The sequence below is a fragment of the Balearica regulorum genome, chromosome 5 (genome assembly GCF_011004875.1).
Source record: "Balearica regulorum gibbericeps isolate bBalReg1 chromosome 5, bBalReg1.pri, whole genome shotgun sequence".
Lineage (NCBI taxonomy): Eukaryota > Metazoa > Chordata > Aves > Gruiformes > Gruidae > Balearica > Balearica regulorum.
In genome coordinates this window covers 11,319,062-11,331,560 of record NC_046188.1, presented here as the reverse complement: position 1 = coordinate 11,331,560, position 12,499 = coordinate 11,319,062, and the positions used below count along the sequence as shown (strand labels likewise).

The window sequence follows — 12,499 nt, the reverse complement described above, 5'->3', positions numbered from 1 at the left end:
GAGATATGTTATAGTAACAAATAAAATAACTAGAGACTTCACCTGAAATTCAGCTTTTCAGTCTTCATTCAGATATTTTGAAGGTAATTGAAACAGGTGCATCATACTAACTTGTATACCTTGAAGTGTTTAATGATGAAAATGAGAAATGAACCAGCAGAAGTATGGTTTTATTTTATTTATCTCTTCTTAGTATTAGATCTTGACAGGGTTAATTTTGTTTGTTTTTCTTTCATAATTGATTTTAAGAAAATAAGTAGAATTAATTTTGGCAAGAAGCATCCTTTTTTGTTTTTTCTTCAGTTGTATTAGAGAGAAATGTATTTCCGCTTCAGGCCTAATCCTTTAATAACCGGCTAGAAGAACCCACAGGGTTTCTATTGTAAATTCATTCAAAGACACAATCACAGATAGTGATTGTGGAAAGGGGTTAAATGAGAACTTAATTACCCTTGCCTGCCAGGGATAGAATAGCTGCAGTGGTCTTGCCAAGTTTTCTGTTACCCTAGTTGAAAAGACCTGCGGATTGTAAAGTTTTTTTCCAGAGTAGACATCGCTACACTCCTAAGATTTCATTGTGGATGGTGAATTAATACCTAATTATCTTTTATTTATGCTCTGTTTGCTATGATTCATTAGCAACTATGTACAATACTGAAGTGATATGAGATGTAATGTGTAGCTGAGTTGGCAACGACGGAATAGGAATTATGCCAGTAGCTTTACAGCTGTCCTGGGAATTTACATAAGCCACTGTGATAATTAGGAAGTCATTTATAAATTCAAACAGTTTGTTGAGAAGATGAAAGATTTTCATGCTGATTCTGTAGTCAGGCAAGTGTTGTTTTCAATGTTTTTGCTCTAGGCTTTAGAATTCAAGATGTGCAAGATGCGTCCATCTGCAAAATCTCTTATATGTGGGGAATGGTGGAGTTACAGTGCTACCCAGAGATTTGCTTCACTAGTAAATGGCTATACTCTTCTCGTGGAGGTGTATTCACTTGTGCATGGTGTTCTGCATGTAGATGTTTTCCGTTACTCGAGGTGCAAAGAGCTTGTGAATATTCGTGATGTTCTTATTGAAGAATGTTATGCTGAACTAGCAGAAGAATCATATGAATCACAAGTATGTATTGATTAAGTAGCTTCTACTTTTTTTTATACTAATTTATTTTGGCTCAGGCTGTCTGAAGTCCTGACTTCAGTCATGACAGAAGTTGAGCTGAAGTCTTGACTAATGCTATAGGATTAGGCAAGGTTAATACTTGAATGGGACAATATATTTTTATGTGTGTGCATAATTCATATTGACCTGTTGGCCAAAAGCATTGCTGCTTTGAGACACTTTTTAAAGAGGTGTTTCCCAGGAGATGGCATCAATTGAGCTGCTCCACTGTTTTTTGAAACTTAAAAAACATAACTGTTTCGTAGGTTTAACTGTCTTCCATTTTTATGTTTTATATAATCTGAAAGGTGGTAAGAACATTGGTTTTTGTATTTGTATGCGAGTATGCATGTTCTTTGTGTAGGAGGCTTTTTTTGTAAAATTTTTGAAAAACATAGCTGTTTCATGGTTTTAACACTCTTCCATTATTATGTAGCAAAACCATGATTTGCTGAAGGGATTATTTTTGGACGAAGTAAAGAAAGATGACAAAATGCCTGTATCTTCAAGAGAGGAGAAGTATCTCATTGAAAGATTGTTAAAGTTGTTTTCTGACAATAAATCTGGTGCACCAACCCATAAGGTAATTGGAGAGTCAGTTTTGTCATGTCGTTACATGACCCTGCTTCCACTTTGTTAGAATGGAGATGAAAACTGAAAGTACCTTTAATATCCAAACTACACTTGCTGCCTTCCATAGTGCATTCTACCTTCTGTTGGTAGAAAGCCATAATGTGACCACAATTGCAGATGAGTCTATTGCAGCTATTATCAAAGTTTTGAAGTGTAGCCTAAGAGCCAAGTGAGCCAACTCTTCTAACACACTCCAAGGCAGAACTTCGAACTGCAGCAGAACAAAGATAAAATTGAAGAACCAAACACTGTATTTCCGTATGTGATACTCTTTGTTATATACACTACAGCAAAAAGCAAGATTACAACCCTATCAGTTTTTCAGAAAATTTAAACAGCACTCCAATAACTGATAATAATGAAACAGTATGTTTTCAAAACTCAGAATTTATTCTTACTTACGAATTTTGAGGTATCTAGTCATTACTAAGCTGGAATATAAAACACAAGAAGGTGTGTCCTGTTCTGCATTCTGATTAGGAGTTAAGTCTTGTCTACATTGTAATTCTTTTCCCATTTCAGACCTCACAAAATTTCAGGCTTTCAAGCACCTAATCGTGCTCAGTTTACCCAGAGGAGTAATCCTGTTTAACTACTCACTTTATGAAAAAGTGAGATATAGTCAAGATTAAAGACCTGCTCATGTAAACAAACATGACCTGATTTTGTTAGGTGCTCTGTGAAGTCTGAACTTGTGGTTTTTAAGCCAGAGGAAAGTTGTGAATCCCCAGCGCCTGTGAAAATACATTATTTTTGTTTAGGTGCCTCAACAAGCAAAGTTTAATTTAGAAATGAAAATGTTGTTTATCAGTTTATCAATTCAGTGTTACTCAATACATGCTGAAATGCGTTTTGGCTTTCATTTATAAAGGATTTTCATTTGGAGAGATCTGAGTGCTGGCTAACTAGAATATCATTTGTTCTCTCTCTTTTTGAAGGTAACAGTTTCTGGCCCGTTCTGTCCTTATGAGGTGAAATGCTATAGTATGACTAGAGTAACCCAGTTCAGGTATGAGAAGGCTTTTACTGTGAAATGTAGGTGTGTTCTCAGCTGTTATTTTTGATAAATAGACAAAAAACATACTAGTTACTCTACAGATTTTTACAGAATTTTTATTCATTTAAAGGACTGAAGTAGTCAGACCTGAATTGCATTAATATGCATACTCTTGCTACGTGAAATTTTAAAGGTGCTTTAATTTCTTACAGTGAGATTATTTATTAACCATTATATGCATCTGCTAAATGGTATTCAGGTAATCTCAGTAACTGCTATGCATTGAGGTTGCACTATGAATTTAAAAGAAGTCTTTTTTTACGTGTTTGTATGGGGTTTGGTTTTTTATTGTTGAAAATATTTCTTATTTCCTCCCCAGAAATGCTATTATTCAAAAGGAAAGCATAAACTCTGTTGTTGTCCATGATGCTCCAGAAGATCGCTTTCAGCAATTGTTGGTTGCTGCTTCTTTATCAGCGAATGCAACTGGTAATGCTTAATAAAGAATAAAGTAATTCTTCTCTATGAGGGTGGTGAGGCACTGGAACAGGTTGCCCAGAGAAGCTGTGGATGCCCCATCCCTGGAAGCGTTCAAGGCCAGGTTGGATGGAGCTTTGGGCAACCTGGTCTAGTGGAGGGTGTCCCTGCCCATGGCAGGGGGGTTGGAACTAGATGGTCTTTGAGGTCCCTCCCAACCCAAACCATTCTGTGATTCTATGAATAAAAATGTTTGGACAATTTCTCTAGATTTTTGTTTCTGTGTGAATAGTTCTAGACATAAATATATCACTGTAGTCGTACATTACACCTTTTTGAGGTTTCATTTTCATTAGATGCTCTATTGATTTTATTTTTTTTAATTTCTTTTTTAATTTGGTGACAGGATCTGCTGTGATTTTAGAGGAAACATCTTTGATGCCTCCTATTCCTGGCCTGTTTGCGCTCCTCAGTATGCTGTTTGCTCCCACTATAGAACTCAGGTATTCATGTGTTTTTAAAAGTGATGGTTCTTTTATGGTTTTTAGGACCCTCACAAATTGGTCACAGATTTTTTTGTTTGTTTGGGTGTTTTTGTGCTTTCAGCATTTATCATGTTCTCTACCTGCTCATGTGATTCTGGTATCTTTTATCAGTATGTATCTAAGATAACTTATTTCATGTAGTTAGGAATTGGTGCTGCAGGCTCTTCCCTCACGATAATGCAGTACAGTTGCTGACAATCATGCTGGAAGCCTAGGAAGATGAACTGTACAACTGGGCAAGTTTTAAATCTATGTGAGGAGAGGAACTTGCATGATTTTTGTAAAAGCTGAGTTCTGATAGTTGCATTACTGTTGTGTGTTGTTTAAATTCTTGTATCTGTACATTGTTGCATCTGTATGTCATTTCAACATAGTGAAGCTAGCTTTCTGTAATTAAAGTTTCATTTTATATATGTATGATTTTCTTTTTAAGTTTTATATGTTTTCCTAACCACAACTTGAGTTTTGTTTCATCACTATATTTAAAAAACAGTATGACAAGGTGTGAATGCCTCTCAACTATTTTAGCTTCTTTAAAACACCTGTATCTTGCTTGGCATGGCTTAGACAAATTCATTTCAGCCTGCCTTCATGTGAGTTTAGTTTCTTCATCTCTAGGCAAGACTGTTTTCTTTCTTTTTTGTATAGGGCTGATAAAAGTGGGAAGTATTTTACTGGTGTTCTGTGTGGTTTGGGTTGGAGTCAGACTTGTGGGGCTCCACTGCTTCCAGAAAATGACATGGAGCTGACATTTGATGTCCATTTTGGAGTGGAAGACATATCAGAGGTAAAACATGCAGAAGAATTTTTGCTATAGTAGGAATTAAGTAGAATTCAGTGTATCAGAGCTTGTTAATTCTTAGAGTTAATAAGAAAACTTGTTTTAAGCTGTGGTTTTAGGATTTTTTTTTTAGTGTACTACCTGTTTATAACATTGGATTCTTATCAGAAAAAAACCAGTTACCCCCTCCATACACTTTGAACAAAATAAAATATTATAGAACAATACATTGTACTCTTTTTAAAACAGAAGCATCAATTATGCAGTAATCAGATGTAAATACTTGTTAGTTTTTAGGATTACTGTGGGTTTTCCTGATCTGCCTAGCGTTACTGCTTTGCAATCTTCAGTTTGATTTTACAGCTCTGATAAATTGCCTGTATCAAGCTACTTCTCCCAGAGCAGACCGACCAACCAACCAATAAAACCCCTTGTATTCCTCATGACAGCTTTTTTTGCAACTTGTAGGCAGAGATCTATCAGAGGGAAGTATGTACATATACTCTGTTACACAGAACAGTAAGCTGTATTTGACCTGTGCTTTGGATTTGACATATGCTTTAGACTGTGAAGGACCTCACATGCCCTGGTTAGTTCTGTGTAGAGCAGGTACATTAGATGATGACCAGTGGTTTCCAGAGGCTTTTTAAGGACACAGTGGACATGCTGGGGCACATATTTGTGAGCTATTCTTTTTCCAAAAGCACCGACTTGGTGTGTGTGATGTCTGTATTCATGGTACCTTAGCCAGAATGGTAACACCAAGCTGTTATGCATGTGAAAATTATGGACAGACAGAGAAAATCCTTAAAACTTTTACAGAAGGAATTCTGTGTTGGAAAAAATGCAGGCAAGTGATAGCCTGTATGTTTTCTGGCATATCTGAGTAACCTTAAAGACTGTGATATCAAAGTGGCTAAACGTCAATGTCTTTGACCAGCAGAAATGCATCTGAAGGAAGAAGTGTTTCTAAAGCTTCAGATGGTTTTGCTCATGTTAATAATACTCCAGTTGAAGTTTGGTATGGGTGCCATGACCACCTTCATGTCAGTATAATATAATACACAACTAGTGCTGGAGTGCTTTATATTCGGTCACTGGTATTTTTACAGATAAACATCCTAAGGACAGCCATTAATAAGCTGCTCTGTGAATGTGCACTGTGTTCTGGACAAGAGAGAATGATGCAGCTGCAGGAAAACGTTCGTCAGAAACTTCTATGGTAATAAATTTGTAGAAATAAGATCTTCTGTTTCATAGTCTCTAGCAAAAAACCAAAATAAATATAAATGATTGCTTGAAGCATAGCTCAGATTAGGCTTTGGGGGAATAATATATGTTCTCATTTAATGATGCATTTCATTTACTTTGTTTATTTATAAAGCAGTGTATTCAACAACTTTATACGTCTTGTGGAAGCACTGGTTCTTCAGGGAAGCCTGATTGCTCAAGAGTCATAAAACCTAGACTGTAAAACCTGTTCTGCAGGATACCAGTTCTGATGTACCTTTGCTTTGTGCACCCAGGACAAAGCTAATAAAGAGTATAAGAGTGGCATAAGAGTGCAGAAGGATTTAGAATTCTTTCTCCCTATTGATTAAATTTGAATTGTCTGTGCTGCCTTTCCTCCCTCAGTAGACCCGTGTAGGGTAGGTGTTGGCCAAGTTCATTGCTGGAAAGTCCCAGGTTAATGTAGGAATTGAAGTAAGGACACCTGCATTTTTTTTCCAGGAGCCCTCCCTGCTTCTCCTGACTGAAGCAGTGGTTCTGAAAAGGCTTTTGTGAGTCAGCACAGGCAGTCTCGAGAATTTTTTTAGCTTGCAGTGTGTGGGAAGTGTTTGGGGGACCCAGTTCAATGAAGTATCCCTGTAACAGCTCCTCGTGATGCCTGCCACTGCTGAGCGTGCTGTGAAAAAACTTCCCTTGTTTGTAAATGTAGTGTGCATCTCGGTGCTGTCTGTGTCATCACTAGGCTTTTCTCATCCTTACCCAGCTCTGTACTGAGTCAATTTCAGAAAGAGCTCTGGCTCAGCTATGAATAAGAGCTATGTTATGTTCTTTAGTATCTCTAGGAAATGGGACCTTTTAGCAAGTAGAGCTTTTCTAAAGTAACTGTAAGCCAAAGTGAGGCAATTTTTCATGCTGATAAAGATCAGAAGCTTTTAAGCGTAACTGTCCTTACCCTAGGTTATCAAAATTAATATCAGAACAGCTATTTATGCTGAGTTTTCAGGTGTTAAGCATGTTTTTGAATGTACCAGCTCAGTTGATTATCTTTTTTTCCCAGCTGTGAAAAACCTATTATAATGCCTTCTGTTGAAAGCAAGTGCCCATACTTCTTATTTCCAAAACCTGAGAAACAAAATTTAGTGTGGTGCATTTTATAATAAATTAACAAGTGTGGGGAGGGTCAGCCTTACCCAGAAATGAAATTAGAAGAGCAGAGGCAATTGCCAGAAGATGTGGCGATACCTTTTATATGTTAGCTGACCAGCAGACATGTTGGATGTGACAAGGGAGCAAGGTGATTGTTTTTGGTTTGGATGCTACGCTGCGCATGCCACCAGTGGGTCAGCTGCTGTTCTCTGAGACAGGGCAGCCTGGAGCCAGCTGTTGCAGTGGTTTGTGTGTGCCTCCAGAAGGTGGTGGTACAGCTTCACAAAGGCTCTACCGCAGAGATGCACGCTGCTTGCGCTTTCAACTCAAGGAGCACCAGTGCAGGCTGACAGCAAGCTGTTTGTGCTTCACGTCTGCAAAAATCTTGGTGAAATACCAGCTGTTGAGCACACTGCCAATGCAGTATTTAATTCCCTGTTTGTGTCCAAGTACCTCAGGCCAGTTGGTGTCTGCACTGCCTTTGGACGCTGCCATGTAGTACCCTGCTTAGACTTCAAAGCTGAACGAAGATGGCTTGTGTGATTCGTGTGGTATTAAGTGTAGGGAGAAGTCAAGAAAAGTGGATAGGCAGAAAGAAGCAAAACCACAAAACCTCTCTGGAGGTGACTGTGACAGTAACAGGAGCTCAGACTTGGACACTACCACTTACGTGCTAAATTCAAGACACAAAAATGTCACAACTATTTTTTTTAGACATGTGAATACTTGCTACTGTTTCAGGACCCTTTTTTGGGCTGATTGTCCAGACAGGAAGGGAAGGAGCAGCCCCTTGGCGCAGGTTCTCAGTGTTGCAGTCTTCCCCAGCTCGGTCAGTCCTGACTGCCTGACTCAGTCATTCTCGTCAGCCTTCCAGGATTTTTGTTCTTCAGGAGTTTGTATCTTTCTGCAGTAGAGACACACAGGGTTATGCTATCAAGAAACCAAATTCAGTAATTATTCTGTATTTTTATTCTGGATTCTTTTTCTGAAGTCCCTGAAGCTAGGCCTTTTTCTTTTTTAAACCTTTTTGAAGGAAGAGACAATCTCTTTTATCATCTGGTTATTGTTGTGATGTCGTCTTTTGTATAAAATCGTTCTTCATTTTGAATATGTTTTTTCTGATTCTACTTTGGTTTATGTCTTCGAAAAAACCACTAACCTTTTATTAATAAGAGTAAATATGTAAAAATTTAGCCTGAACAGTCTTTCATAACTTTTTTCCATTTTTTGAAAGCTAATTGTATTTACAACATGTCACCACTACTTAAGACTAAAATGTGTGTTTGAAAAACACATCTCGACAGAATTAATTAAAGTCTACTACTGTTGTACTTTTGCGTAGCTTGAGGAAATAACTGGAGCAGACAGACAATCTATCGTAATGGAGTTATCATGCAAAACCAAATACCCTAAAAATAGCTGTATTATACGTTCTAATGAATAAGCATACATAAAACTTACGGAATAAATGACAGTTACAAATTCTAGTTCTTTGTAAATAAAAAAACCCAAACCTCAAACAGTATTTTCTTTAAAAGAAAGTACATTCTAATACACTTCACATATACTAGCAAGGCAAAATACAGAGACATGAACAAATCAGAGGAGATTAACAAGGAAATTCAAGATTTCCTTCAGCACAGACAGCTTGTAAATGCCCAGTTATATCAAATATACAAATTCCTTTGTATTTATAGTTAATCAAATACAAGTGTATTTATTAAGGTTATTTTTATGTAATTTCAGTTTAATCTGCAAATCAAAACCTCGAGATATAATTGTTCCTACTTGGTATGAGAAGCCATATGCATGGAATCAGGTAAGGGTATAAAGACAGGGGTTTTCTTCTTAAAAAGACTACTTAGAGTACCCCAGTACAGTTAGTTAAGAAGGGTCAAAGGGAGAATTTCATTTGGAAGGATGTCTTTTTGGAGCCTGGGGAGAAAAATTTAAAAAAAAAAAAAAAAAATTCAAAGATACTGAAAGCACTAGAAGGAGTCAAATTTAAGGCATAAGAACTGCTGTGTTCAGCCTCCATTGATACCCTATTTTTGTAGAGTTTATTTAGTTTTTTGGGTGTTTTCTTTTTTAATTTTGTTTATACAAATATTTAGCCTTTACAAACAGAACACTGCATGATTTTTAAGTTGAGATTGTGAAGGCAGCTTTACATTTGTTGGAAGTTAAAATTTTGTATTCTTTTTATTAAGCAGTTGTGGCCTAAAATAAAGATTGATACACTTTTCTTGTTTAGGGTTTATCTGAATGCAGTACATTTTAGTTTTGGTTTGGGTTGCTGTGCTTTTAGGTGGTGCTGTGCTTTTCCTTTTAAGCAGACAGAAACGTGGCTTGCTTTGGAATGAATGTGGTGGGATCGGATAAAAGGGCAGTTTTCTGGAAATCCAGGAGGGTTTTGCAAAAGCTGAAAAGCTTAGCTTCCTACTCTGTTAGAAATCTTACCCTTCTTTCTGTAAGGGCTTCTGCAGTCTGCTACATTTCCTGACGAACAAGTGCCTTTTCTTAATTAAAAGGAGGCAAGGAATTACTGAGTGCAGCAGTAAGATTTCTACACATGCCCTCCCTGTGCCTCTCCCACCCTGAGGCACATAAATGAGAGATTTAGGTCTCTCTTCTGGAAAAGATGAGAACAGTGAATGAGCACCAAGGGCACGTATTTCTAGTACACATTCACTGCAGGGTTAGAGTGCCTTAAGCCAAAGTGTCTTCATATTCCAAATTCAGTTATCCTTGGTATTATGAAGGTAATTTCCTATTCAGTTATATTGGTGTTTGGCTTTTTATAAGAAGTTAATGTATGGGCCTTGGATCAGGATTTTTCCTCTAGAACTGAAATGCCTGTATGGTTTGAAACTGGCAAAACTCTTCAGAACTCTTCTTTAACTATGTGATATGGGAAAACAGTATTAAGAATGCCTTCTGACTTTCATGTTGCTTCTTTTATTAGGTGGATTCTCAGCAGATCATTGACCAGTCTGAAAAGCAGCATGAAAGAGGAGATGGTCTTTATCAGCTACATAAGTTCGTTGTGTTGAATGTTTAAGTATTTCTAGAAGTCTTGCAGAGGAAGAGGTATTACAACTAGTCTAAAAATTACTTTTGTCTTCTAGATAACCCTCAGATGTTTGTTTTGCAACACTGTAAGATTAGTGTAAGTGTACTAAAACACAGTTTGGAATATGTTAATGTTTTTGTAAAAAGCTAAAGGTTTGACCTAGAGCAGACGAGTTTATTCATAAAACAAACTGACTTAAAGCAGGATGAAAATTTCATTTTAATAATACTTCTGAGCAGGTTTATCACAAGGTACATGAAACACAAAGCAAATGTAGGTTTGGTCATTTTCTGTTTAAAATCTCCTAAGCCATGGGACATAATTTTTTGTCTTTAACTGCAAGTTGCATTTTCCTGGTTTTTGTCATTAGTTTTTCAAAAAGCCGTACAAGAAAGGTCTTTGGGGTTTTTCTTAACCAAAAACTAGAGATCAAAGGAAACTGATGATCTAGATTGTGTTCTGATCCAAAATATAACTTCATATCCTGGATACAATTTCTTCATTAATTTTTCATACAGCAAAATATAATATATGGTTTCTTTCGCTGTGTGGCAGAAGAATGCTTTTGAATTACTGATTTATGGCACCTGTGTTTCATCCTTTCCTCTTATTTTTACCTGTGAGATCTTTAGTCCTAAAAATGAGGTCAGTGGTTTCAGAATAAATGCAGAAATGAAATAAAATGTATTTGTCTCTTCTGTCGTGCGGTCATGCTTAATAATAACTAATTTAGCTTTTAATGGTATGTGATTGCATTCATGAAATACATGAATACAAAAGCAGTATATGGAAAAGTATTAATCTTTTCACTATTCACTCAGTGATTTGAAGATCATGTAATATCCAGTCATCCTCTGAAGAACAGACAATCAATTGTAGCCATAAAAAAGTGGCAGATTTGGGGAAAATAAGGGGATGCTTAAACTAAAAAATTATTTTAAGCTGTACTTAAACAGAGGGGCAACTGTGTAATAGGCAATTTCGGTGGCTTATTACAAGCAATACTTCCTTAGACCCACTTTATTAATCCTTGTGAACTATAAAACATTATACTTAGTGAGATAGGCTTAATAGAAAAATTCCATCTCAAGTGGCTTAGCAGTATTTCTCAGCTGAGTATGTAAATGAAGTGTTGCAGTGAAACACCTTTGGGGGCAGATGAAACAGGCAGAATGCCAAATCTTTGCTTTAATGATGGGAATTTCTGTAGGAAAAGGTAACGTGGTAATAGCAAAAGGCATGATAGAAACAATGCATGTGATTCCTCATAAGCAGCGCTGAAACTGAGAGGTGAGAGGAATAGAACATATTTTCCTTTTTTTTATTTATTTATTTTTTAAATTCTCTGGCTACTGCATCCCAGTGTGTTCATGTGCGTGTGCTGCCATCTGGTGAGAGTTACTGATGTGCTGCTTATTCCCCTTTGTAGGTCTACTGCATCCTGTGGTAATGCATTCAGTAAAGAAGAGGTACTCTGCAATGGCTCATGTCCTAATAAAACTGAAAGGTTTCTACTCTTGTCCTCATGATGAGAGGAGTACATAATGCCAACTCCCCCACAGTCCAATAACCCCAAACCTGCCACTGGTCAACTGATGAGAACTCTGTATTAATTCTTAAGAGGTCCCAGTTTTGTCCTGGGTACGTAATAAGCCTGCAGACGTGATACATGAGAGATTATCCTTGGAGGAAACAGAACATCTTACAAGTTAGCCTTTCTGGGAAATGTTATTTATTGCCAGATGAAAATGTAGTACTAAAATTTAAAAAGCTGCAGTTGTATTTTAGTGTTTGATTCAGCAGCATTGCAAAATTGCTTAAACAAATTTAAGGTAAAGAGCTTCAGAATTTCTCCTTTCAAGGTTCAGCAGGACTGGAGAAAGAAGTATTGAAAATAGTAGCGTCTCTGTATGGCTATAGAGCTGATCCCAGTCAACTCTGTGCCTTTCAGGGGTTACTGCCATCAGAAAAAGGCCATGACTGCTTGTCAAGATTCCTTTTATCTCCAGGTGCTCACCAACATCTAGTAGAATGAGATCTCACCACAGTTTATTAGTGATCATCCACATCTGTGTATTTTTTTCCATCACTGAGTCCAAGGTAGAAATATCTGAATCTATAAATGGTCAGATTAACCCCCGTGAATGCCTCCAATAGTAATGATTTCAGTAGAATTGTATTGTTATGATGAACACTTTTACACACAGAAATCCCAAATGATCTAAAATGATCTTTCTGTAGAGTTTAACACTAATGATTCCTTTCATGTGGCCTTCATGATTTTTTTTACTCTGAGTAGCACTGTAAAGGGAAAAACACAACAATTAAAACTGCTTTGAGATCCATGTTAGAAATAAATGGAATGTGTTTCTTTGTGACTATAATACCTAATAAGAATTAGCTGCACATTTTTCATTCTTTTGGAAAAAATGGTTTCCCTGTGGTGCCCAGC

General features: G+C 36.9%; 1 protein-coding gene across 1 annotated transcript in view; it reads left to right on the top strand.

Moving 5' to 3' along the window:
• TDRD9 (tudor domain containing 9) overlaps window positions 1-10,325 on the top strand; it is a 75,112-nt gene extending 64,787 nt beyond the window's left edge. Inside the window, exons 27-35 of the mRNA XM_075753007.1 lie at window positions 866-1,126; window positions 1,602-1,748; window positions 2,737-2,807; window positions 3,175-3,284; window positions 3,679-3,775; window positions 4,466-4,604; window positions 5,711-5,820; window positions 8,721-8,793; window positions 9,940-10,325. Coding sequence (XP_075609122.1) covers window positions 866-1,126; window positions 1,602-1,748; window positions 2,737-2,807; window positions 3,175-3,284; window positions 3,679-3,775; window positions 4,466-4,604; window positions 5,711-5,820; window positions 8,721-8,793; window positions 9,940-10,035 — 1,104 coding nt within the window. The 3' untranslated portion in view covers window positions 10,036-10,325. The remainder of the gene's footprint in view (window positions 1-865; window positions 1,127-1,601; window positions 1,749-2,736; window positions 2,808-3,174; window positions 3,285-3,678; window positions 3,776-4,465; window positions 4,605-5,710; window positions 5,821-8,720; window positions 8,794-9,939) is intronic.
• The last annotated feature ends 2,174 nt before the right edge of the window (window positions 10,326-12,499 follow it).